The sequence below is a fragment of the Caloenas nicobarica genome, chromosome 3 (assembly GCF_036013445.1).
Source record: "Caloenas nicobarica isolate bCalNic1 chromosome 3, bCalNic1.hap1, whole genome shotgun sequence".
NCBI lineage: Eukaryota > Metazoa > Chordata > Aves > Columbiformes > Columbidae > Caloenas > Caloenas nicobarica.
In genome coordinates, this window is record NC_088247.1 from 66,232,268 (window position 1) to 66,259,482 (window position 27,215).

Genomic DNA, 27,215 nt, shown 5'->3' on the forward strand with positions numbered 1-27,215 from the left:
CTCTAGGACTTAAAGACAGTTTTAATGAAGACTAAATTCTAACTGGCTAGAAGCGTATTATAGAAGGAAGTAACTACAGTATCATGCACTGCATTTCCAACTGAAAGAAATGGAAACTATACTTTCACTTTACCTTGGGGAACATCCCAGGAAGACAAACTTGGCTGAGGCCCACCACTGAGCATAAGATGTCCATACTTCTGACCTGTCAATTCCACCACAAGCCCAGATCCCTGCAATCTGTCTCCCAAACACCTGCCCCTATCCCCCTTGCCAAATATAAACACTCTGACATGTGAGCTAAAACTTCCTTCTCCCACACGTCCATGGTTCACATTCTTTTGTCTCTCAAATACGACCCAATCTATGTGCACAAGTCTTGACAAACTCAAAGAAGTTCTTTCCACTTAACAAAGGGTGATCTAAACCAGCAAGAGATTTGGTCAGTATTGGTGGTTTTCATTGAATATCTTACTACCCTGAGTAATCCACCCAGGATCTTAAAGGATCTAAGGCAGAACAAAACCAGACAACCTCGATCTCTTGGGCCTGTCCCATCTTGAACCAAGGAAATATTCTTTCTTCATCATCATCTTGATACATTGCACATCCTTCCTGTACCAATCCTGGTGCATCAAACCGGAAACCAGTGTTGTGTGCTCTTCTGTCAATTGACATTTTCAATTGAGAGCAGTACTCAGCAGTACTGAGAATGACCAGCCTTCAGATTTCTCTTGGACAAAACGTGTTCCTCACGTGCTTGTAGATGGCCCTGTTGTTTCTCATGGTCTTAAGCTCTATGAAACAATTCTTCAGACCTCAGAAAGTGATAACAGTGGCTGTCACTGAATAAATTCCATGAAGTAAAATACTTGTCAGGTAAATTCCCTATTTATTTATCCCCCGCCACGTTTTCACACTTCACTTAGCCTTGTTAATATCTCCTTTCTATGAGCTGGGTCAGCTCACAGGACCTCAATTGCTGCTGCTGTTCATCAGGTCGCTTAACATCCCTGCCTCCCAGCTCCCATCCATTCTAATTATAGCTCCCTGCTCTGTGGATAATACCATACAACTGACTTGACTCTTCATGTGAAAAGCCAGAGAAGAAAAAAATACACACCTAAACTGTAGTACAGTCCTTAGTTTAAAGCCATCTTGGAATGATGTAAAATATTTATGTGAAGAGAACAGAACAGTCCTTCATTTGCAAAACTGAATTTTGAATTGTTTATGTTGTCAGATAAACAATGTTGTTTTAAGACACAAAATAAACTAAAAACTACATCAGAAACTGTGTACAGCCTATCTAAACAAAGTTAAATTCAGGAACACAAGTTCATTACAAAAATAAATTAAGTACAATTATGCATCCCAAGAATCCAGAGTTCTGCTAACAGCAGCACTAGGATGTACTGATAGAGTAGCAGACAACTACACCCAACTCTACTGCGTGTGGCACTCATCTCAAAATACATTCCCTTTGATTTACGTAACTCTGGAGAAATTCTCCTTCTTCTCTACTACTTTCCTCCTTTTTAAGTACGTAAATTCTCTGTAGAAACAACAGCAGTGCACAGCAGCACTCTGCAGAAGCAGAAAATCCAGTTGATTTTTGGATACTTTAAAATATGACCATTATGGTCTGTTTTATGACAGCAAGTTACCTGCTTCCCATTTCCACCTGCTTTGACGCAATGCTCCTGTGAAAAGCTATTTTAAAAGCACTCTAGAGTTTTACCAAAACTGGCCTCTAACATATTCAGCAAAGAGCCCAAAGTGTGTACCACATACTTAAATGTCTTATCAGCGCAGCAATTTTCAGATCAAGCACTGATCATCTCCAAATACCCCACAGAAGACAGCATTAAAGAGAAAGCAGATTGTAACTTTGGGACAGCCCTTGCTACTCCCTGTTCAGAAGTAAAATCATTGGTGCAACAGTATGAGTAAAATCATCAGCATAACAGTATGATACCTTTTTCCCTCTGAGATTAAACAATGTACCTAAGTTGAAAGAAACACCAGAAATGAAACTTACAGAAAAGAATATGGTTACTGTGTTTTGTAACAGTACTCAAGCTACATCTTGTTCTTTCAACAAAAAACAAAGGCTTTTTGCCCTTAATACTACATTATTAAAACAGCAAGCAGCTGCCACTTACCGCTTAGTGTTTTTGACCGGATAGGAGGCAATCCCTTTTTCTGACGTTCCTTTTCCCTTTCCCTAGCCCTTCTTTCACTGGAATATGACCGAGACGACTTTCTCTTTCTTTCTCTTGATCTTGAGCGTGAACGTTTTCTGTGTTTACGCTTACGAGAACCAGACCGTGATCTAGACCTTCGTTTTCTTGGTGACCTACAAAATACTTAATTTCAGTATGCTGAGTTAAAAAAAAAAAAAAAAAAAAGAAAAATTCATTTAGTTATCTTTTAATTACAAACGTCAAGCATGATACAGACATCTCCATTATATTCACTCAAACTGCTTCAGGAGATAAACTTAATGCCATTAGTGTGAGAAACAGAACATACATCTTGAGCTTAAAACAAAACACATTCAAAATGTTCCATAACAGCATCTATTTTTCTGGCATAAAAAAAACCTGTCCAGTTGGTTAGTGTTAGTTGTTCTTGTTACGTGAACAGGTCTTAAAAAAATTTTAAGTAAACCATAGATATGAAAAATGAACTGTCACACAGAAATTCTGCATCTCATACACAAGTATGAAATGAACACTCTTCATTGCCAAAAACTGCTCATGAAAATTTTGAGAAATACAAAATTGAGAATGATAATAACAAATTGCAACTTCATTTCAGAAAACCTTCATTTTCTTAATACAAGTTAATTATGAAACCTTGAACGAGATCTTGAATGAGTTCTTGATCTTGAACGAACAGCTGATTTCTTTTCTTCTTGTTCAAAAGTCTCCTCTTCAGCAACATCCTGTCCTTCATCTATATCCATGTCCTGAGGTCAGACATAAGAAAAGTTCAATAACATTTAATAATGTACTCACAATACATCTGACTTTATGAAAGTATACATCCATGTTACTCATTTTGAAATCATCTTAGTATGTGTTTTCCTTTCAACTTCTGTAATAAAATTTAAAATAGTTACCTGTTGTTGAATGTCCATTGAATCATCTACATTTGTCTCCACTTCTAAAAACTGCTGTTGACTACTCCCTTGTGATGGTGATGCAGAGTGCTCTGAACCAAAATTTCCTTCTTGATTCTCCTCAGGGCTTGCCTAAATAATAAATAATACATAATAAAAAGCCTCATAATTCAAAATGCTCACTCTGTCAGAATGAAATACAACACAAAACAATTGTTCAAATATCTTTGAAAAACTATTTATCAGGTTGAACTTGTTTTCCCACTTCTAACTACTGTGAAAGCTGCATGTCACTCCATTACATTCCTTTTTTGTATCATCCTTACATACAAAAGTTTGAAGTAATTAATATTCCTAACCATAAAAAAAAATACAATTCACTTACTGAATCAAAAAAAAAAATCAAAGTACGCTATTTGTTGCTTAATTTGGCTGGCTGGAAAACAAAAACTCACAGGACAAACCATAGTGATGGCAGCCAGAAGTGGAGTGACACTGAAAGGTACCTATTGGTCACCCATGCACATGCACCAAAATTCGAAAATGTAAACTATTTAATATGTTGTTGAAATGCTAGAGAAAAAACTATAATGGTCTGTACACTTGTCTGAAAGTACAGATTTGCAATAAATATCTGCAAGATATGAAAGAAATGCAAGAGATACAGGAAATGCAATGAAAATACTCAGAAATGGCTTCACGACAATTTTGAAAAGTAATTTTAAACCTACAATCCAATATTGCAGGTAAACATTTCAGTGATTCTCACCATATTTTCATTTTAATTAAACAAATACTAGGTATTTTATCTGCCAGGAGAATAGCAGAAAGTTTGCACAATCACATGTAGTAGCAAGTTTTTTTATAAACAGCTTATAGTGACAGTTTGCAGAAAAATAAAAAAAATCTACTATAGTTTAGTTAATATATTTGCCTTCTAATGCTGTCTGGTTTGTCTCATTTTACTTATACTCAATCATTCTTCAATCTGTTTCTTAATTCCTATGTTTCTTGTTGCTCCTTATGTCTGTCTTCTATGCTCTCGTCCTCTCCCTCTGCTCCTTATAAGACACTTAATAATTTTGGTCTGTGTTTTATCTTTCCTTTTCTTTTCCTGCATCTATCTCACTGATGCTTAAACATGGAATTAAAGAAAATCTTTCTCCTAACATGCTGCAGTCATTACAGAGCAGTTCCAGCAGAACTTTGTATCTTTCAGTTGTGATCAAGGTGAAAATAAAACTTCCTCTCTATACTGACAAGAAGCTGAGTGGACCTGAAGGGAAACAACTTCTGGACTTGGAACTGAATCTCAAATAATAAGGGGTGAATCATAAGAACACTCTACCCATAATTGTATTATAACTTCATTTCATAGATTAAACTCTAATTCTGTTTATTTTACAGTAAGGTAGGCAATTCAGCATTTTTCTTTTCAAATTTGATAGTTACTTTTAGATACGTCACTTCGAAAGTTTCTAAAGCAGACGTACTCTTCAAAGTTATATTCCTTTACAACATTTTTAGTGTTTAAAGCCAGAAATTGCTAGATAACCACCAACATAAAAAAATATTTAGTCTGTAGGTATGTTGTACAAACTTTCAGTTACTGCACTTCAACGAGAAAAGAAAATGGAACACAGTAAAACAAAGCAGTACAACAAGAAAAAATCTAGTAAAAATTAAATTACTATTTTTCTAAAAAAATAAAACCTCAAAGTCACAAATTCAAAACTCAAATTATGTTCCTGATTTAAAGCTGAGCGACTGCACCTTTGCACAGGTGAAACTAAAATCAGCAACAGATGTTTGTTAAATTTGTGGTCCTGTATATTTTCTTTCAATTTCAGACTTCTGTTTTACTGTGAAACTAGATCCAAATACTGGACAGAAAGTCCACTTTGTATCTGGTCAGTATCAAAACAGAATAAGGGTTTTTTTTTATCTAGTGTGATCAGGAATTGGGATCAAGGAGTAGAAAAGAGCAGATAAATACTGAGGACAAACCTCAGCAGAAATAAACCAATTTACTTCAATGTAGAATAGACAGGACCCAATGCACATAGCGAAGAAGGAATCTTGGGCTGTCTCAAACATCAGTTCTTAATTAATAATTTACTGGGAAATATATGACTCTATTCTTTATCTCTGATTCTTCAACAGAATGAGACATTTATTTAGCCAAGACTTAAAGCTTGGTAGGGGAAATACAAAATTATCCACAATGTCTATTCTGTCCTCTTGATCATTCTGCAGTAGCAACTTGCACCCTGCTCTCCCTTCACAGGCAGGAGGATAATCCTTTCAGTGCTCACCATCTTCTTTCTGACAGCGGGGAAGAACCTTTTTCCCCATATAAAAAGCTGAACAACCAAAGCACAGCCAGTTTGTAGCTCAGCTAAAGGGTGCTCTTCCTAAGAGAAGCAACATGTCCACCCCACATATTTGGTTGTATTTTTCTTTTTTCTGCTTTAAGAACTTTGTCCTGCATATGCCACACACTCTGCAAGCTGTTGTTAGGTGATCAGATAGTGACAAAGACGTCCATTATAACAGAAGTGTCAGTAACAAGACAATTTTTTGTCCCGGAGTATGGATTTTTTTTATCAGTGGACAACATATTTATCACAACAGCCACAAGATGGAGTCCTTACCTTTTGAGGCTGCTGTTGCTCCAGAAGCTGTTGTCGGAGATGTTCTAAATTTTGCTGCTGTAGCTGTTCAGCTAGTTGGTGGAAAAGTGAGTTGTTCACAGATTCCGGTACTAAAGGCCTAAAATTAAAGCATTTAAATTTTAAAAAACACAACAGTTTTTCTCTTGGTTTAAACAGCTGGTAAACAGGTCTTCACAAGTGAATTTCAAATTTAACTAAAAATGTAATATCATTAGCACAAAGTAGCCAGCTCCACCTTCTGTTATCATCATTATCACATTAACGCTATGAATATAACTAACAAAGCAAAGAATGAGCTAACTTTAAGATGAAGTCAACGCAAATTCTGGCACATTAAATATTTTAAAAACACGTATGATTCATTGATTTAGTGAGCTGGTTTTTATCTTCCTAGTATTTTAGTATAATTAGGTTCAGAATAAAACATCATTATCCTTATTATTTAATCCTAATGTTCAACTACTATCAGGCAAATTTTAGCATTTTCCATTAGAAACATAGCTTGATCTTACAGTTGGGAAGTAGGAGTTTCCTTTTTAGGCTCTTCATTTTGTTCGGATTCTTCCCCAAAGTCAAATCTGTCCATCAGCTTCTAGGAGAAAGCAAACTAAGCATTACTGACTACTCCTTATAAAGGTCCTTCATGTATATTTACTTTTCAAATGAAAAATGGTCTTACTTCTCAACTTTAAAAAAAGGCAAATAACCTGAATAGAAAATTAAATGTCATACTGCTATTGCTACCAAACTCTTGAACACAAACACCAAATTTTGTCCATGGCTTTCTTGAGCTCTGGCTGCTATTACAAGTACAACCATACGTTCTTTCCATAGTAAACAATAGCTAGTTTGGAGGAAGGCTTAAACAAAGATTAATTTTATGTAATGGTACCTTTTATTAGAAGAAATTACTACGAAGAGGCCAATTATTCAATCCTTTGGCAATCAGCAAACTGCTCTGCTCATATCAAGAGAAGACCTACAGCTTGATTACTTCGCAAAGAATTACTGTTTTCACACACATGTCATTTAGACAACCTGAATTCCTTCAAATATACTGCTCGTTGAAAACAACTTCTCACATAGTCTGCAAAAAATCAAAGCAAGCAGTTATCATGTAAGAGTAATAATCCTCCAGAGGGATAAAAAGAAAGGTGTCTGACAGGGAAAAAGATAAACTTGGATAAACTTCCTGTTTTATCTGTAAAGGTGTCTACACTGTAGTTCTGCAGAACCAAAAAAGGTTTGTTTCGTTTATTAATCTTGAAACAGCCCAAAAGCATTTCAGTAGCATTTTACTTTCTCAAAGACAAAACTAAACAACACGCATGAAGAAATGCAACAAATGTTGTGTCACAGAGATTGTTTTTTTCAATAATTATTCATTGATAAAGCAGTGGTATCAAACTCAGATCAGGTTACTCAGGGCTTCATCCAGTTGAGTCTTAGAAATATCTTCATTTCCAACAACTGAGATTGCACAATTTTTCCAAGCAACTTATTCCAGTGCTTGACTGTGCTCATGGGCAAAAAGGTTTTCCTTGTACCCATTCTGAACTCTTTTGTTTCAATTTCTGTCTGTTGTCTATAATCCTGCGGCTGTGCCATGCTGTAAGAGCCCAGCTTCATCTTCTTGCTGACCTTTCCGTAGGTGCTAGGAGGCTGCTGTTAGGTCTCCCCCAAAGCTGCCTCTGCCCCAGGCTGAATCATCTCTAGTCCCTCAGAGGGCGAGTGCTCCAGCCCTGATCATTTTGCTAGCCCTCCACTGAACTCACTCCACTTTGTCAATGTCTTTCCTGTAAAGGGTGCAGAGGCAGGAAAATTGGATATGATATTCTAAATGCTGTCTGTAGTGGATGGGATGTCTACATGGGATGATCACTTCTATCAATCATGTGGCTATAGTCCTGGTGACCCAGCCCAGGATGTTGCTGGCCCTCTTTGCTGCCAGGGCACTCTGCTGGCTCATACTCTGCTGTTACAAGTACACCTGCTAAAAACCTCTTTCTTTATAAGACTATAACTTCAGAGATTAAGCAACTGCATGTGTGCTACTCAAACACAGGCTGTTAACAGTCTACTGTTAACAAATCGCACTGTTCTGATGCCTTGCGTTTTGATACTTTTATCTCTAACAGTATCCTCACCTGCAACTGAGTCAGTTTTGTCAAATATAAAACTAGTGCGAGATCTCCAAAATGCATACAAAACCTCTAGAACTTCAGAGCATCCTGAAGATCACCAACAAAGATCTAGATTTGTTGTCAGGAACAAAGCAGTCCCAAAACTTTTCCTCTTAAAAAAGTCTGGTTGATAGTTTTTATTTTCTTTGGGTGTGCTCTTTGGACTTTGTTACTAGTTACTTTGAAGCAGCTCCACTCTGGCCCTGTCAACTGAGTGCTCATGAGCAGCTGCAGTCTCTGTCTTTGGCTTTACCTCGATCCAAATTAATCTACTTTATGCATTCAAGATTGCTCTGCAATGTAAAATGATGTGTGGTACATGTAAACAATCACAAGTTTCACCTCAAAAAGCACACTCCTGATTCAAACTAGAACACTGATGTAGATACTTCCTATAAAAGTAAATATTGCCTTCTTAACGCTTTGTTTACTAAGGTTGCCATGTCTAGTAAAAAAAAAATATAAATTAATTATATAATGAAGTGGAAGAATCTAGTAAATAGAATTATATCACTATGACTCATGGTCTCCAGCTATTGACAAACAGGATTTAGGTGGCAGATTATATTGGTGCCGAGAAACCATTACAAAAAGGAAAATTATCCCCATTGCAAAACTAAGATTGCCCATTAATACATATAAATATACTCTTCTTTAATACCTAGATTCAGAAATCCTCAAACCTCCAAAAAAGGACAAAATAGGTATTGTAGCACCAATGTTATATATTAAATAATTTTTTAAAAAGAGGAAATTCTAAAACGACATGCGATTTCTGTAAAGCAGCCTAAATAACCTTTGAGTAAAAGCCTCAATGGACTAGCAAGACATACATCAATCAGTTCATTTGTAGTGATGCTACAGAACACTGAACAAGGAATCCGAGACATATTATAATCTAACTCAACTTGCATAATGCTGAACTGAGGTACAGATCACATACTGTAAACACAGCTCCGCCACAGCTTACAAGAACAAATCACCACCACGAACCTACTGAAAGCTTGTGATTTGTCACACTGCCACAATAATTCCTTCCATACCACTTACCTTCAAAGTCCCAGAAATCACAACCAACTACATTCACTCTGCTGACACTTTTCAGGACAAGATAACTCCTGCATGCTACTACTGGCATAAACTAACCAAAGAGCATCAGGCTGAACTCAGGATATATAAACATCTCATCAGAATGCCAATTCCTTCAATTTGCTCCAAATAAGTTATCCAACATGCAAGACAGCCACACCTATGAGTACACCTATCCATATAAATGCTGGAACTGAAGTCTGTGGAATAAACCACAATACAACGCCATGTTCTTAATTACTTATTGTATCTAAATATTAAGGCAGTCCTTATTAACTGATGCATTCATTCCCTGTGATTATACCCTACTTGAGCTGATGGTTACAGCTGTGACACGGCATGGGTACATGCCATTTTTTTCCTGACATATTTAAAGCTGCATTACTTTCATTAGCAATGACAACTCTATTATTTCAGATATTTGAGTTTAGCTGAACAAATTCTAGAAATATAACATAAATTGTCCTAAAACTTTAAAATCAGTACTTGTCAAGCTAATTGCCTGAAAATGAGATTATCTGGATTAGGAAAGAAAAGGTTTTTTGCTTCTCTGACTTCCTTATTATTCACACCAGGACAATCCTACAGAGATTACCTACTCACAAGCTGTTCTTCCAAAGATAATGGAACACAATGTTTTATTTGTTTTTAAATCTTTGAGTAGTTTTCTCGTTTTTTAATCTACTGATATTAAACTACTACTACTACTGTAATTGCCACCATAGTTATTGCTACCTGGCATTCAACTATATTAGTCATCTTAAATTCCTGCATTCTGTATTCTTTTTTAAGATAGGCACATACATTGCAACACACACAAGGTTTCTTTACTTACATGGTTTGTTTGGTTTTTTACATTTTGACATTTTTTAACAAGTGTCACATAACTAGCTTTAACTAGTCAAACTTATTTCTTCACTTAGTATTGCCTTGTAACTAAGGTTAGAAGTTTTCTTGGTATTTATAATGTAAGAAAATTACAAGTCCAATCAGATTTTACTCAATTGCTCAGTGCTCACTGCTGTGTTACAAAGGGTGAAGAAAATCATTAAAAAATTGTTTACCTTTGCTAAATCAAATCCATTTTCATACTCAATGACCCTTATGGGTCCCTTCCAACTCAAGATATTCTATGAAATGCCACTTAGTCCTGAACTCCTATAAAACTAATATTTTAATTTATACTATTCTCTCTATACATTTTTTAAAGTTTTCAAGATAGAGCATTTCACAGTATATTCATATATTTTAAAAATCTCTGAAGTCAAACCATAAAATCCAAAAGACCCTTTCACTTACATATATTTCAACAATAAATATTTCTTCAAGTGTCTATTATTCTACTTCTACCTTATTAAAGGAGACACTCTGTTCCAGTGGATTGAGTGTGTTAGCAGCAGCAGCAGCAGCTGTAAGTTGTGCTGTGAGGGCCTGTAACTGAACTACAAGACCAGCATCCAGGGCTTGAAGTAGTGATGGCTGAGGTTTCTGCTGCTGTATCTGCAGTGTCTGTATCAACTGCTGAAGCTAAAAGAGAAAAGACAATAAATGCATTAAACAATATTAAAAAAAAAGGCAAAAGGACAAAAACCAACCTAGTCTTTTTCCCTTCCAATTAGGAAAAAAAATCCTCAGGAAAGCAGTATCATCTAACCTATGGCTATTACTTCGTCTTGATTTGTTTTCATTTATGGCAAATTTTGTTCCCACTTACTGGCTAATTTGTTTTCTGTGGCTGATAAGACATGCAGATGCTTCTTCCTCCTAACTTGCTCTGACAGGTTGCATGATGACTAGGCACCACTCAGGATTTCCTGCTTTCTAGGGTTCTCCCTCTTCTGTTTCTCCAGTTTGACTCCTTCTGACCTGAAAAAAATCTGTTAGCCTACTCCAGCTTCCTAAGGGCCCACCTATATTAGGAAAATCTGCATGCTGTAACAACATTTGTGTAGAGAAAATAACCGCACTGTTGCAAGCTCCACTTTAAGCTGATGCAACATGTCTACATGAAGAGCTTGCACTACTGTCTCTGGATTAGTCACAAGGAAAATCTTATGCTGAAACTCAGGCTTACGCTTATAGAATGCAATTCCCTTTGCTATGTTAACAAAACATAAAAAGCAAATTAACCAAGATCTGGGAATATAATTTGACTTCCTGCAATGGCACAGACTGGGTACTGTAAAGCACTAACTTAGGATAAAAATTGCCTAGATGCAATATTGAACCAGAAGCAGCATCTCTGGGGCAACAGATGTACAGTAAAAACAAAGTATGGTTAATGCCAAAAATAAAAAAGTTTAAAAATAGTTTTTAAAAATAGTGTTGGGCATTTCAAATAACATTTAAAAATAGTTTTTGGGGGTGGGTGGTTTGTTTAAACAACTCCCCTCACAACACACAAGAGGTCTAGGATTATACTGGAATGAGTACTAAATATTATCAGACAAGGAACTTTCAAAAGTGTAGTGAATGAACCTAAGACACTTCAGACTCTATCGGGATACCCTGAGAGCACCTTCCTTCAAATCTAGAGGAGGAAAACGAAAAATAGAATATCTTCTACAGGTTTTTTTTTAGAATAAATGTACAATCCAATCACCTGCTGTATCTTGATTTCCTTACTCAAAACTCCTATTTGTATATAGTTTTTTAAAAGGAACTCTCCCAGTGAAGGAATAAGAGACATTTTCATCTGCAGATCTGTTAATCTGTTGAATAAAGATGCTCCCATAAAATTGTAGAGATTTACCTCAACACAAAAAGGAAAAAAATACTATCCCTATGGAAAGAAGCTCTCCTAAAGTACCGTGGAATTAGAGGGAGCAGTCCTTTGACCTTCCATGAGGTAAACCCCTGGAGCCTTACCTTTGGGTATTTCTGGAAAAAAGGTTGAGCAAATCCAGGTAGTTCAAACTATACTGACTTAAAGTCCCTGATTACCTTTATGTTCATATTCAACCTCCTCATGGGGCTCACCACTGAACTCTCTTACAGGGTTCAATCCCTCTCTTCTTACTAGGGCTCACTAGAAACTCTGCATAAGCTGGTTAGGTTGATCTTTTCCACAGTACATCAAAAATGTATGATCCTTTTCCAAGACTGTTTTAGAGTTACCTTCTGATAATGTGAAACAACTCTTCCTAGTCTTTATAAACAGTTATACAGACTCCTCATACAGCAGAGCCTCTGAAAATGCTTCAATTATTTTTCTACCTCACCAAAAGCCTTCACTGATTACTGCAACAGGCAAAGCTGAAGAGCTCCCCCCTCCCTTCTTGCTCAATCCACAAAAGGTGAGCAAATATGGCTGGTCTACCTTGTGCATTGCTCTGGGTAGGAAGGAATCAAACTGAAGAAGCAGAGATGGAGGCCCTGGAGTGGGAAACCTGGATGGTCACCATTCTAGCTGTTTTCATATTCTTTTTGGTCACATATTTCTTACTCTACTCGCTCCTATGTCTAGACTCTCAATTTACCTACATGCATTCTCAGCCATAAAGCACAATCTTAACATGAAATCAAGGACTTTGGAGCTCAGCAGGGAGAGGACTGGCTTGGAGAACAAGGGAAAAAAAAAAAGAGATGGGGGGGTGGAAGCAAATATTGCAGTTCATCTACCAATCCTAGAGATCTGCATGTACATATTTATTGTGTACGCAGTTTGTCTCCACACTTTGGCTTAAGATCATCTCTTCTCTCTCCCAAAATCTATTCTCTTCCTCATTTTACCATTTTGAGCTAAATATCCAAATGTTATTTCTTCGTGATCTGCTGTCTTTAAAACTAATTCCCTTCTGATCTTCATAACCTTTTTCTTTTGCTTCAGCCCTCTTTTTTTTTTTTCCCAGAATACTCTCTACATAATAATATTCAAAATTCCCTCACTGACTTTCCATATATTTCCCATTCTCATTTCACATCCCTTCCTTAAGAGCTACCTTTCCTTCACATTTCAAAGTATCGCCACAAACTCATTTTGCTCTGCTTTTCAATGACCCCATTTCTTTCAGTGTAATCAGATTAAAACAGTCGCTCCACTTGATTTATGAACAATTACAGACAACTCTGCTTAGCTGAACACTGTTAAAACAATCTCACTAAGCTGTTATTGTCAGCATCAGTGTTTCCTAACACTGCACTGGTGACTGGTTCTCATTCATATGCATGGGATTTTTGTTTAGTACCCCAGCAGGTAAAACATCCTATTCCTCAGTACAAATATAAATTATAATGCCAAAGTTATGCTGGTGTCAGAGTTCCAGCAGAAACTGAAAAACTATGATCTGCATTTTCACAGAAAGCTGATTATGTACGCTCAAACTTCTGTGGCTGCAGGTTAAGAGGATGAGTAATTCAATGCATGTTGCACATCAAGCCACTCTTTTTGGACTTGAGCATTTAGAAACTGAGGAACACAGTCACTTTTAAGACTTTATTTTTGAATGCTGAAAAATAAAAACTATATTTAGCTGACAGAAGGATAAACAAAAGAATAAACACACAATGCACTTCCAGAATGAGTACATTTTCATTATATGATTCTGTACAATGTGTAGCTTCTTGGAGCACCCAGCAGAGAAAATCCTTAAACTGGCATTCTATTGTATACCTATATCCATGAAGTCTTAATGCTGTGCTTGATTTAGTCATCAGCAATATCATATAGAAAAGTATGTATTACAGACCATCTTATCTGAAGTCACATTCTACAATATTTTTAAGGAACAAAGAGGGTTGGTTACAAAAGGTAACAGGAAATTTTCGTTTACCTGGAACTTGTGCTGGAACAACCTCGTGAGACAGTTAACACAGATAAGGGACACAAAACTAAGCGATACTCAGGAAAACAGTATTTCTTAACTGCACCTTAAAGACACGAAGTATCAAACAGTGTACAGTGTAACTGGCTACAAAATATTTACCTGTTGGCCTTGAGGACTCTGTAAAATCTGTGCAACAGCAGCAAGCGTATCTGTATTAGCAATCTGAGATACCCAAGGATCAGGTAAACTCTGCACGACATTGGCTGGAGTAACTGGAGTCACAGGCGTTCCTAAAAAAGAGAAAATCCATTATGCCAAAGTATTTTAATATACAGCCTTAGAAATAGTGTTAGAGACATGAAAAACAAACAAAAAACCCTACCCCTCACAACACTGCCATTATCAAATACTGAGAAAGTACCATATCAACATCAATCGAAACCGCTTTTCTGACACACACAGAAATAAAACAGACTCACATCAACATTCCTCAAGTAGCAGAATTACTTCGCCTAAGCGTAGTTCAAGGCTCTTGCCACTATTGACCTACGGTGACTACTAACACAAACACTGACAAACGCAAAACAAATAGGTTTCACACAGTAATCTTTTAGTGGAAAGAATATATACCGAATGATAATTGTTAGCAATGTACTCAAAAGTGTCTGTTAGTCTGGAATGTACTGGACTTGCACTTTATCTCCAGGAGGAGCCTTAAGGATTCTACCAAAAATTTTAAACTGCAGCAGCTGGATTCACGAGTATTGCTTGTTTTATCACTTTTTCTCAAGAGGAACACTGAGACTAAATCAGCAATCTGATAATTAGTTTCATGCCATAATCTAGAAGAATCTTCCATCCTCGCAAATACTCCTGCTTTTAGTTCAGAAGTAGAGATATCCTGATGAATGCTAAATGGAAATTACTTGACTACTATTCCGAGAGACAATTTCCATCAGAATTTTAAAAAGCAACAGAGTAAATCATAGAATGCTCTGAGTTGGAAGGGACCCAGAAGGATCATCGTAAAGCTATGATTTCAACATTCTAAAGTAATCGAACTCATGAAAATAAGAAATATTCAGCTAGAAGATGCAGTAAATCCAGTCCAAGAGCTGGAACTTTCACATATTTACAGACATCAATGAAACAAAGTGGATTTGCCAAACTCACTCCTTTTCAGCATGGGATCAAGAAAAGGTGGGTGACAAAAGCAAGTCTATTTGTGACAAAAAACAATTTCTATATGTAAAATTTCCCATACATCCCAATCTTGAATGAAAAAAATTTCCACAAAGCAAAAAAAAAAAAAAGTGAAAAGCCACTTCCCTGCCATCTAACCACATAAGTAAGAAAGATGCGTAGAGCACAAAATTATCAAGTCTGCATGTATGATAATGTTAGCGTTTGGCAACTTGGGACATACTCCATGAGCAGATTTTTGCCCACGTGATTCTCCAGCACGATTTCTGGCCCACACACTTCAGATTTGAGGGAGAGGGAAGTATGCAGCTTATATTGTCACTGTTTGTTCTCCTTGAAATCACTGTCTGTCGGCCAGTACAGAAGCACTGTCTGACTTTATCCAGCAAGCTCAATCCTACAGATTGCAAAACAGTAGTGATCTATTCTCTTTCATTTTTCTCAGTTGTGGCACCACTAATTAACAAAGATTGTACTAAGTGCTGTGTTGCATTTTTAACTGTCAATGATCTACTCTTTCGACTTTCAAGTACAAAACTAAGCCTTATTGCATTGCTGCTCAATCTGTATATATTTATAATACAGAGCTGGAAAGGAAACACAACATGATGCCTCTTGTTTTTGCTGTTTCCCTGATCTAAAGGCCAGTTATTTTTCTTTCGACTATTGATTTCATTTGTCTAAAGGAGACCAGTGAGATTTTTCTGCATGTTAACAGCCAACATACCAAAGTTGACACAAGTGTTTTGATTCAAAATATGATTTTAACCCATATTTGTTTACCTGGTGTATTGTTGCTCATAGCAGCTGTAGTGCTGGGCAAGACAGGGGTCACAACTGGAGGAGGAATTCCCGCTGCCATATCCAAGAGAGGCTGAATAATTTCACTCTTGAACACATTATTCTTCTGCCATAAGTTCAGCACTCTAACAATTTTACTCTAAAATGAAAAAAAGGATAACAAAAGACCTGAAGTCATGCTTATCTTTCTTGTTATTATCAATGGAATTCTTAACTAGCAATGCCAGTCTGTCTAGATTGAAGCATCTTCAGGTTTGCAAAACAGTAAGAGCCATAAGAACAGTTATACTTGGTCACACCAAAACCATCTACGCTATGAACCTGAGGCTGACCCTAAGCAACAGTAAAGACACACTACACACATAGTGACAGTCTCCTCTCAACAGAAAATGAAATACATTACAGCAAAACAAATCTGGCTCTTTTGTACCTTTATTCTTGGAAGACTTGATGCATTTTAAAGCATTACTAATAATTAAAAGCAGGAATTATTAGTTTCCTAAACTTCTATAGTCAACATCTATGAATGCAATTCTGATTACGATCCAAAATTATTTATGTCTGTGGAAAAATGGGCATATACTAACAAGACTGCTAAATACTTTTATCAGGAAAGTAGCTCAATATTTTGCAAGATCTTTTGATGAACTGAGGGATTTAAAAGTTTAAACTGGAACACAATTCCCTGCCTATTGAAATTACATAGTAATATTTAAAAATGTGCATCACACAGAAGAAAAACGTCAAAATAAGGCTTCATACAACTCCGTCGAGCTGTAACTCATTGTTCAGCTTTCGTTTCTGTTCCAATTCTACTCCACTGTTTTGATCTGCTCCCAAATCTTTTCTAACTTCTACCAAGAAGGAAGATTTGCTTTATTTTGAAAAAATGGATAGAAATATGTCTGTTAGAAAAAGACAACTTGTTTATTTGGGAAAAAATAAAAGTTAGTTGTATAATAAAGTACAGAAAGTTTTTCAAAGGATCTTGTGTTTGCCATCACGAAGATGGTTTCCTTATTTGAATTCTATAAAACATGAACCTAGAGTACTTTAACCACAGTGTTTAAACCAAAGAAAAGTCTGGTTGCCCAGAACTCCAAGAGGATACTTAACTTTAATAGAGAGAAGTTCTGAATTTTCACTACATGGAAAATGCAATTTAGAGTTCTTTTAACGAAATTTCTGAAGGCTTCCATGCAGTATTACAGTATGTTAGCCTTTCTTCTTTGAAACTCTGTTTTATAAGGCAGTCATTGACATGTTCATCAAAGGCTCTAACTTCCCTCTTCTATCCAGAACAGGAATATAAAACTATTTCTGTGTCTCAGTGTCTGTCTTCTCCTTGCACCTGCCATGGCTGAGCCAGACAAAGGAATCAGTTAGGATTTTTTTTGATTACTTTAAAAGAAATGCCATTGTACTTTTGCTTGATTTAAAAACAAAACCCACATTTGCTCATATCAAGATAACTGTTGTGTTTCCCCACTATGCCTTTTAATCAGATTAAACATCAAAATGCTAGAAAACAGTTATCTCTGACAGCAAATTTTTTTATTGGGTTAGATAGATGGTAACTACTTCCACAGCACAAAGACTTCGCTATAATACTGAATCCATATGCAACACACCAGCAAAACTTCCGATTGCAAAATACATCTTCCCTAACTGAGATGAAAAATATCATAAAAATGAACATGATAAGAGCTTCACAGACCATAAACAGATTGTTTTACTATCCCTTTTCACATCAAACACCTCTAATGTGATACATTAGTTGCTGTGCATTGATATATCACAGGATAAGTGGCACTATTTCTTACACTACAATAAATTTACTGTATTTTCTTTTTAAAGCCAGACACAAAGTGAGCACTTGTGCTCGTCCTTGTGCCAAGCTCTCCTCCTTCAACAAGTCAGGCTATTTCTGCATTCCCAGAGTAGTCAGCTAAATGATTATACAAAACAAACTAATACTGCTTAAGGAATACAACTAAATGAAGAAAAATATAAGCTAACTATCATGCCTATCTACACATAAAACACCGTGGAATAGAAGCAGCACAACCTGATCATGCAGGTAACCCAAAACCAGACTGGAAAAATGTCATTTAACTTAAATAACCTGTTTGGCAGCACCTCAGAACTCAGTGGCAGAAAACAGAAATCCATAGCAGTTTTTCCAACCACTTAAAATTTGCAGATCCCGACATATTTTCTTGCAGAGGTCCTGACTCCTCTAAAAAGGCAACAATCCTAAAACGACTACAGGATACACACAATGGTTGAACTTGCCTTAATCACCTTCCATGGATGCCTTGGGTTTTCAGATCTTTGGTTAAAAAATACAGCTGTAGGAATGCATGCCACTATTTAAAGAATAACCCATCTTTTTCTTCCTGCAGTGTCCTGTCCTGCCTCACCAATTAATGAATCTATTAGACAAATTTATATGGAGATAAAGCCCTTAGCATTTCCCATTTTTTTGTAATTTTCCAATTCGATACTAAGGAACTCTAGCTATTGTAAGACCAGTGACAAATATGAAGGAAATTAAACTGCCTGCACTCTCTGCTATTTCCAGCCAACCTACTATAAAGATAATTTGGTAGCGATCTTGACTACTGTAGTCCAAGTGAACAGCTGAACTACTGGGTCAAACTATTCAAGTTAGGCCTTATTCAGCTGTTGGTTTATTCAGTACCAAAGGAAAGATATTTTTTAAGATACTTTACTGTTTTTCTATTGCTCTTTCAGTCTAAAACGCACTACCTTATACTGAAAATACTGCTGCCAGTATAGCTATTTATTCCTTGACACTACACAAAACCTGCTTGCTTGTTTTCCCACTGAAGAGGGGAAGAAAACAATGAAAGACTGACTACAACTCTGTTCTACCACACGCCTGCCTACTTTTTCCCATCAAAATACATTAACTCAAACCCATCCAGCTTTCATGAAAACTTTTCCAAAAGCCTAATTAATCAAGTAGTCCACTCTAGCAAACAGAAAGTGAAATCAAAATCTTTATATTTTATAGATAACATACTAAAGATTGTTTTAATTAGAAAAATCTGTAAGTGGTTTACCTTGTCATCCCCAGGACAACGGTACAAGTTCTGGAAAGTGCTGATGATGTTATTGCTGAATCTTGGAGCAAATACGTCCTTATCTTGTCCAAACTGATGCCGGGACTGTCTCACAATGGAGTCAATGACATACAGACCAGGTACTTTGTATTCTGGCTTGCACTACAAAGAATGATAATTTAAAATATGCATATGTGAAACATGACCATTAATGGCAGAGTAAATATGAACAGTCCTCTCTAATTTTTAAATGGGTCGAAGTATTACTAAAATGTTCTCTATTTAATCAATTGTCCTGGAAGATCAAACTCTCTCAAAAATAACTAACCTTTACTGATCGAAATTATTGCACCTGTATGTATTCTGCAAATATTTAAATGGTTTAAAATCCATTTCCTCCCACTAAAAAAAAAGTCAAATTTTTAGAATCTAGCTATTGGAAAACAGCACAGGAACCACATATACTTTTTTAAAAGCACACATCTATTTTAAGAGAACAGCATAAAGCATGACCAAATTCTTAACAGCACATTGGGACTAGCTGTAAACATAGGGGGTTTTTTTCTTTCTTTATGATCAAAGTCAACATTAAAGTTAACATTTATTTTACATCTTTCTAAGTAGTGTGTGGTATAACCTCTCCCTGCCAGAATAAAAACATATTTATGTGGACGTCTGTTTGGCTGAGAATGTATCAGTGATACTTATTTTAGAACTCTGGAAAATTTGCATGATTTACAAACAGCATGGTATTTATAAGGCATGTCTGCTACCTACAATACTAATTATTTCTGTAATTTTACTTAACAACTAAACTTAATTTTTTTGTCTTTTAATTGCAAAGCAGTCGCACCAGACTACTGCAACCAGTTTTAACACAGAGTAAAAAGTGGTACAAATATAAAATGAAGTTAACATCAGAAACTATGACATGGATTCGCTTCATGAATACTGGTTGTATACGCTTATCACACAAGGTTTCTATGGAAAATATGGGAAAGTACACCCATTCCTCCCTGGTCGAGGTACTCTATAAATAATCTATTATGCAACACACTAAATTCATAATCTCTAATACAGTGCCAAACTCTTCAGCCTATTAATTTTGCTATAGTCTAGGTACAAACTTCCTGTTTTGAAAAATGCTGATTTGCTAACATTTGCAACCTTGATAAATCATTTATTTAGGCTGTAAACACGGCTCAATGTATTTAAGTGTGGCATTCTTTATTTTCGAGAATGTGTGTGGCATCATTCTAAGAATAAACGTGCATTATTAAACCTACGACATTAAAATCTAATTAGATAGAGTGCACTGTCTTCAGAAAATAACTTCAATGTATTGTAGCTACTGAAATTTTAGCTAACTTATTACCAAAAATAAGAGTATTCTGCATACAGAACAGAAAGTTATACAACTTTTCACAATATTTAAATTAATAAAATCCACAGATATTTAATGAGAAAACCCCAGCAAATGTGTTAGGTGGAGTACTTAAAAATATGGCACATAGAGAAAACAAAATATTATAATTAATATAATAATATAGATGATAAAAATAAAAGACGATAAAATACAAGTAGAAATTATATCAAGAAGAAGAATTACAACTGAGGCAGTGAGCCTGCGTACCCCTAATGTCAGATGAGACAGCTTTTTCTGAGTGAGTCTAAGCAATAAGATAATATGATTACACACAGAAAGTATTCAAGCCTTGCTCTCACAGTGGAATATCTTTACATATATGAAATCTGGTCATTTGACCCCTGAAGTGATGTTTTGCCAGAGAATAAAACAATCAAAACAACAATAGACCAACAAGTTAAGTGTCACAAACCAAAGAATGTCACAGGCAATTATTTCACCTGATGTTTCAGTAACCTCACGAGATTAATTTTGAAGAAAGAAAATACTGGAGTAGTAAAGAATCAACAGTAAACTAATTAAGACAGCACTGACATCACTCTGGACAAGCCTATGGCAGATTTTAACAGAAGATTCAGTAGTCTTGAGCTTTAACTTGAAGAGATTGCTCCTAAAAAATAATCCAATTATCTTGCAAATCTACAATGTAAGTCCATTAATACTGAATGGCTAGCTTTCATCTGATTACCTCCAATTCTACTAAAATAAGAACTTACTATTTGATGTTATTTATAATTTGCATGTTTCACTAAATCATTCATAAAATACTAAAATAAACCATATCAAGCCCAAAGGGAAACATCTAATCAGGAGTGATCATTAACAAGGTTATCAGTAACAACATACACCTGCTTTCTCTAATCAGCAATGAACAGCATGGAACTCCTCATCAAGCAGTACTGAACACAAATGTTAAGAAGACAACCCATACTCTTAGTAGCTTGTGGAAGGGTCACCAACCACCAGCCCAATTCCTGACACACTGTCACTCTCTCATTCAGAGTATAAATCTTCTCTCAAGCCCCTGAACACAGAATTGCCAAATCACTGCAACTAAAAAGCAGTATTTGGAACTCAGGCAATTCCAGATTATTTCGGGACATGAAACTGCAAAGTATTACTGATCAGAGACGGATAAGATGTACACCTGCTCTCATCCTCCCATGTCCACCTGTAGTAAGTATTAAACAGGGATCAGAGGATATTGATGCCTTTTCTTTGGGGTGGAATAAGTCAGAAGTGATGCCCCAAAAGACAACTACTTGACAAAAGATCAGCAGTGACAGTAAAGTATACTACCAGTCTTTCCAACTGCCATGAAATAGACATGGTGCCTTTTCCACATAGGACTGAAGTTCTAGTACCTAAATAATTCATTCATGAACTATTTTGAGACAGTTAAAAACACTGGGCTGAAGCTGAATCCTGTTCACACTGTCCAACCACTGCCAAGAAATAAAAGGTAATGAGGAAGACAGGTTACTGACGCAGAGCAATCCAGACTGCTTCGTAAAACAGACAACAGAAGAAAGATAGCATCCAACACTGCAACATTAACTAACTTCTCTAGCTTGTTTGTCAAAATAAAATAGCAATTTGATCATAATTTACTCCTATTTACAAAAGGAGAAGAAATTCAGTACTAAAATGATCAACTGAACAATCAGGTACAATGCAGACAAGGAGGAAAGGCTCATGAGTCCATGCATTTCCAGCTAGAGGTAAAATGCAGTTTTACCCAAAAGTAACTATTTCAATAAAACAAAATGTAATAAAATTCTTTGTTATTCAGAATCTTTAAATTAATACTGCAACTTCCAAAAAGTAACTCCAGTCTAGCCACATAAATATTCCTTGTTTTAAATTACTAGCAGGAACCACCAACTGAAACGTTCCATCTCCTTCTACACAAAAGATGAGGCTGAGTGATCATCCTCCCTTCAGCTTTAAAATATATGGGAAAACCTGGCAGAAAAGCAAAAGCAACTGTCACTCACCAAACCACTGTCAATTCTTTTGCTGTCAGCTGTTCACATGGCCTACACTGAGAGCCTCTTTTAATATTAAACGAATACATACAGAAGTAGTCCTAAGATAGTATCTGCAGTCATTCAGATTGAAGTATATCGTAACTGCAAAATGAGGACAAAGTATTTATCTTTCTGCCTCATGGGTTATGATTACCAGTAGAAGATGAATGTGACTAAAAACTGAAATAAACTAACTTGTGATAAAAATATTAATCCATATGTGTACCTAAAACCCGATGGTCTTCCATACTGTAATCTAAAATGAGGAAATATTTCTCAGTGCTAACATGAAATACCCATGACTGACTTACCTTTTGAATGAACTTCTCAACACTCTGTACAACATGCTTGTAGAACTGGAAAATAAAATAATATCTCAAGAGTAAATCTGAAGATGCATATACTTGTTCAAGGCATGCAATATTGACAGTAAAACCAGAATTACAAACTTTGGTTGATTAACCAGCAATCTAATACCTACAGCTGAGTATGCTGTCTTCCTTAGAAGATTTAACAGCATATAAGAAAGCTAACCTCACTTTTTCTTGCCTTCTGAAGGTTTTTTACACTGGATTTTTCTGAATATTTAGTGAGAACTAAGAGAATAATATATTTGTTCCTTCAAAAACATATGGTTATTTCATTGTACATGACGGAAGATGTTAGCCTAATCTTATAAGCATAGCACTTCTCTGTATTTCATTGATTTTCCAAGTGTTCACTTTAATAACCTAAAAACATGAGTATAGGAAGACCTTACAGCATGTGCTGAATAATTTCTCTTTAAAATTAGCCTTTTTTTTTTTAAATCTCACATATCATCACAATGACTCTCAAGAACTGCTCTACACAATTAAACGTTATTATTGGAATCATAAGAGTGGAAGCAGGATTTCCGAGTAGTTAAATACATGATAAAACATTTTGGTATATTTAATTGTTTAATTTATAGAACTATTCACAACCATTTACTACATGTTTATGTTCAATATAAGTTTTTAGCATTTTCATTATACTGCAACATGCAGACTTTAATTTACATAGACTTCTCTTATTTAAGAAAGCCAGTGAATTTCACTCTTCTATCATCAAATTACTCTCTCTCCAAATACCAGAAAACACCAATACAGATTTCATTATCTGAAAATGTATCTGCATTCTCAGCAGAGTAATGTAGATAAGCAAAGCATAAGTTCATAGCTTTATTGCTTTTATCGTATTCTCTTTTTCACCTCTCCAGCTTTTACTGATTTTCCATTTGTTTTAATGCATAATACTAATGGCATACTTCTTTCCTTCATCATTTTCAATACTGTTTTCTGGTGCTCCATTGCTGTTTGGCAATTAGTTTTACTCTGTGGCAAGAAAAGTCTTTCATTAGTGTACTAATGCTAAAACTTAAGAACAATTTGTACCCAAGCGACATAAAAAATAAAATCTATAAACAATATCCATGAAAAGGTATGCCAGGAATTTATAAAAATGAAATGAAACTTAAACATTTGTATTGATCCCAAGGCACACAGATCTTACATTGCGGGGGGAAGGGAGAAGAGAAGGTGGGAATGGGGAACTGTGGTTTTGTATTTATCCATCTTAGCCAATGTCAGTGTTTCCTTGTTAAACCTGTCTTTTGGATCTGATTGAAGAGTCGGGTTGGTGTAATTCTTTCTCACATATGACGACCAGCGAATGAAAAGTCACACAACAAATTAAGGCTTCTGTTGCACTCCTGAAAATCCTATCTATCACACTTGATCATAACTTGGAAAGTTATGATCAACCAGGGAGCTGAAAAGTTCTGAGGCAAGTTATTTAAGACATTCAGTTATTTTGACACAGTTGAGAAATGTAAAGGAAGTCAAAAGAAGTTAGCCAGTTTCCTACCTTTATAGCTTTGATTGCTGCCTTGGTGATCTGTGTCATTTTAGCTTTAGAAATGGGTGGTTTATAGTCATTTAGCGAGTACAACTGTCACAAAACAAAACAAAAACAAAACAGTTATCAGAAATATATTCTGCAGTTGTAAGCAATATATTTTCACACAGAATCACAGAATCACAGAATGTTAGGGATTGGAAGGGACCTCAAAAGATCATCTAGTCCAATCCCCCTGCCAGAGCAGGAAAACTTAGGTGAGGTTACACAGGAAGGCGTCCAGGCGGGTCTTGAATGTCTCCAGAGAAGGAGAATCCACAACCCCCCTGGGCAGCCTGTTCCAGTGTTCTGTCACCCTCACTGAGAAGAAGTTTCTTCTCACATTTAAGTGGAACCTCTTGTGTTCCAGCTTGGACCCATTACCCCTTGTCTTACTGTTGGTTGTCACCGAGAAGAGCCTAGCTCCATCCTCGTGACACCCACCCTTTATATATTTATAAACATTGATGAGGTCACCCCTCAGTCTCCTCTTCTCCAAGCTAAAGAGACCCAGCTCCCTCAGCCTTTCCTCATAAGGGAGATGCTCCACTCCCTTAATCATCTTTGTGGCCCTGCGCTGGACTCTCTCCAGCAGTTCCCTGTCCTTCTTGAACTGAGGGGCCCAGAACTGGACACAATATTCCAGATGAGGTCTCACCAGGGCAGAGTAGAGGGGAAGGAGAACCTCTCTGGACCTACTAACCACCCCCCTTCTAATACACCCCAGGATGCCATTGGCCTTCTTGGCCACAAGGGCACAGTGCTGGCTCATGGTCATCCTGCTGTCCACCAGGACCCCCAGGTCTCTTTCCCCTACACTGCTCTCTTTTCTTTCCATAAGAAAATGCCACTTTTAATTTTAATTGGATTTTAAGTATATATTACACCAGAAAAGGCATTCCCACTTAAGCAAAAATAGAAAGTGCCAATAATATGCAAGATCCAAATTATTAAAACATAAGAGGTTTTTCTTCGCAATGGTCACTAGATACCTAGTTTTAGTAGCACTAAATACAGCAGACATTTGCAGGTGAAGTTACAAAGCAAATACATATGATATGCAAATACAGTAGCTCTTGTTAAAGTTTTTCTTTTTAGGAAAAAAAAAAAAAAAAAGGATGCATAACAGAAGCTTAACCAAACAGTATGTTCATCATCATATGCCTCTTGAATCACATCTTTTTATTTTCCATTAAACAAAAAAATGCAGCCCAGTGACAGTGACCACGCAGCACCATTTTGCTACTTGAAAAGCAGATTTGGAAGAAGTACAGATTTCTTTCATTCCCTGCGTTAACTCGGAGAAATAATATATCAGAAGTATTCCAAATGCTTAAGGAAATAATCCAGCTGGGTTCTCAATTTTGAACACAGGTTTATAACTTCATTAATATCTAAACACTAAAACAGCCACAGTACAAAGGCAGCAGGCTTTTGCAACAATTTTCTCCCAGGATGTAGTAATAACTCTATTATTTGTACTAGTACATACATCTCCTAGCAAAAGCAATCCAGCATGACAGATATTCATCAAGAATTTGCTACATAGTGAAAACTGTACATGAAATAACTTCATAGCTATGACTAACAGGTGGCAATTGGAAACAACTCCTTCCTTCACACTAAGCCAGGACTCCATCGTCCAAGGCTATTTACTTGCTGTGCAAATCTCCAATTATTCACAACATATGGCTTTGAACAAAATATTGCTCTTTTCTCCTTCAACACTAGGCATTGACAAGGGAGTGTTTAGTGTTTGCTGCTTTCATACATAAAAAGACCAGCTACAAAATGCCAAACCAGTTTCAAGGATATTCTTCACTTATATTGTATATTTGTTTACAGCACACATTTAGAAGGACATTAGCTCAAAAACAGAGCCCTATAATAATGAGAATGACCATCCATAGACAATTTTTATTTCATTCCTAAAAACAGGAAAAATTGGTGTTTTCCATAAAATAGTCATTGAAACAAACAAAACCAGAAGACCTCTCTGCTACTACACACCCTGAGCAATGCAATATATTGAAATAGACTCATATCCATACAGATATTAACAATATCTTTAACTTCCTAAGATTCATTCAGCTTTTGGTAAACTGTCAGCTCAGAAAACATAATTAAGAATTGTTTACAGTTAAAGTAAAATTTAACAGTAAACAGGATCACACAGTGGAAAGGATTAGATAATCTTAAATTGCTTATAATAATTGACCCCTCTGAAGCTAACAAGTAGATCTTCAGTCATATTTGAGTTTCCAAGAGACAAGGATTTCTTTTCCTGGCAAACATGAGATGTTTTCTATCCTTTCTATCCTTTTAACTAAAACTTTGTATAGCTGTCAAAAGACAAACTGAAAAAAACAGCTTGTCCAAGCATAAGTATCTGTCTTCTCAGCTTGAAAGGATTTCCATTAGAACTGTGAAATTCTAACCAGTTCACAGCTAGACATTCCCTTTTAAAACAACTGTTACTACTCGTCACTAATGCTAATTGCTGTTGCAAATATTCTGTATTACTTACATGCTTCTTACACAACAAAAACTAATATGCTTCTAGAATTCAAATATATAAATGCTCTTCACTACCATGGGGAAAAGAGAGAAGAGAGGCAGAAAATGAAGAGTCTCCAATCAGTTTCTCCTCTGTTTTATACTCAGCCCAGTGCTCAATTTCCAGTTACTCACAGGTGATTCACCCGACTGTGGGTCACTCATCCTGGCTACTGGCTTGGCTGGACGATGTGCAACTACAGCTAAACTACTTCTGGGGCTACTACAGTGCCAGAAACATTTTGCTTACGTTCAGGCAGTGCCTTAGCAGCCAGTTGCGGTATTCCTGCTCAGCACTTCCAAAGCCCAAAATACCAGTAAAAGTAATTCACAGATATGTGAGCAAATACAAA

At 36.2% G+C, this 27,215-nt stretch overlaps 1 protein-coding gene across 5 annotated transcripts in view; it reads right to left on the bottom strand.

The window, feature by feature from the left end:
* The window catches only part of SCAF8 (SR-related CTD associated factor 8), a 178,705-nt gene that overhangs the window by 134,574 nt on the left and 16,916 nt on the right, over nt 1-27,215 (bottom strand). For 3 of the 5 annotated variants that reach the window (XR_010605937.1, XM_065631392.1, XM_065631391.1), the window contains exons 2-12: nt 24,277-24,360; nt 22,701-22,745; nt 18,934-19,095; nt 15,827-15,983; nt 14,000-14,130; nt 10,425-10,601; nt 6,315-6,394; nt 5,782-5,899; nt 3,128-3,259; nt 2,862-2,974; nt 2,166-2,359 (exon numbers count right to left, since the gene is read on the bottom strand). Coding sequence is in view for 4 of the 5 variants with exons in the window: in XM_065631392.1 (XP_065487464.1) it covers nt 2,166-2,359; nt 2,862-2,974; nt 3,128-3,259; nt 5,782-5,899; nt 6,315-6,394; nt 10,425-10,601; nt 14,000-14,130; nt 15,827-15,983; nt 18,934-19,095; nt 22,701-22,745; nt 24,277-24,360 (1,393 nt within the window). In the remaining variant the exon portion in view is untranslated. Of the gene's footprint in view, nt 1-2,165; nt 2,360-2,861; nt 2,975-3,127; nt 3,260-5,781; nt 5,900-6,314; nt 6,395-6,694; nt 6,786-10,424; nt 10,602-13,999; nt 14,131-15,826; nt 15,984-18,933; nt 19,096-22,700; nt 22,746-24,276; nt 24,361-27,215 lie in introns of those variants that run through there. The other 2 variants (XM_065631393.1, XM_065631394.1) reach the window with 2 other exon arrangements.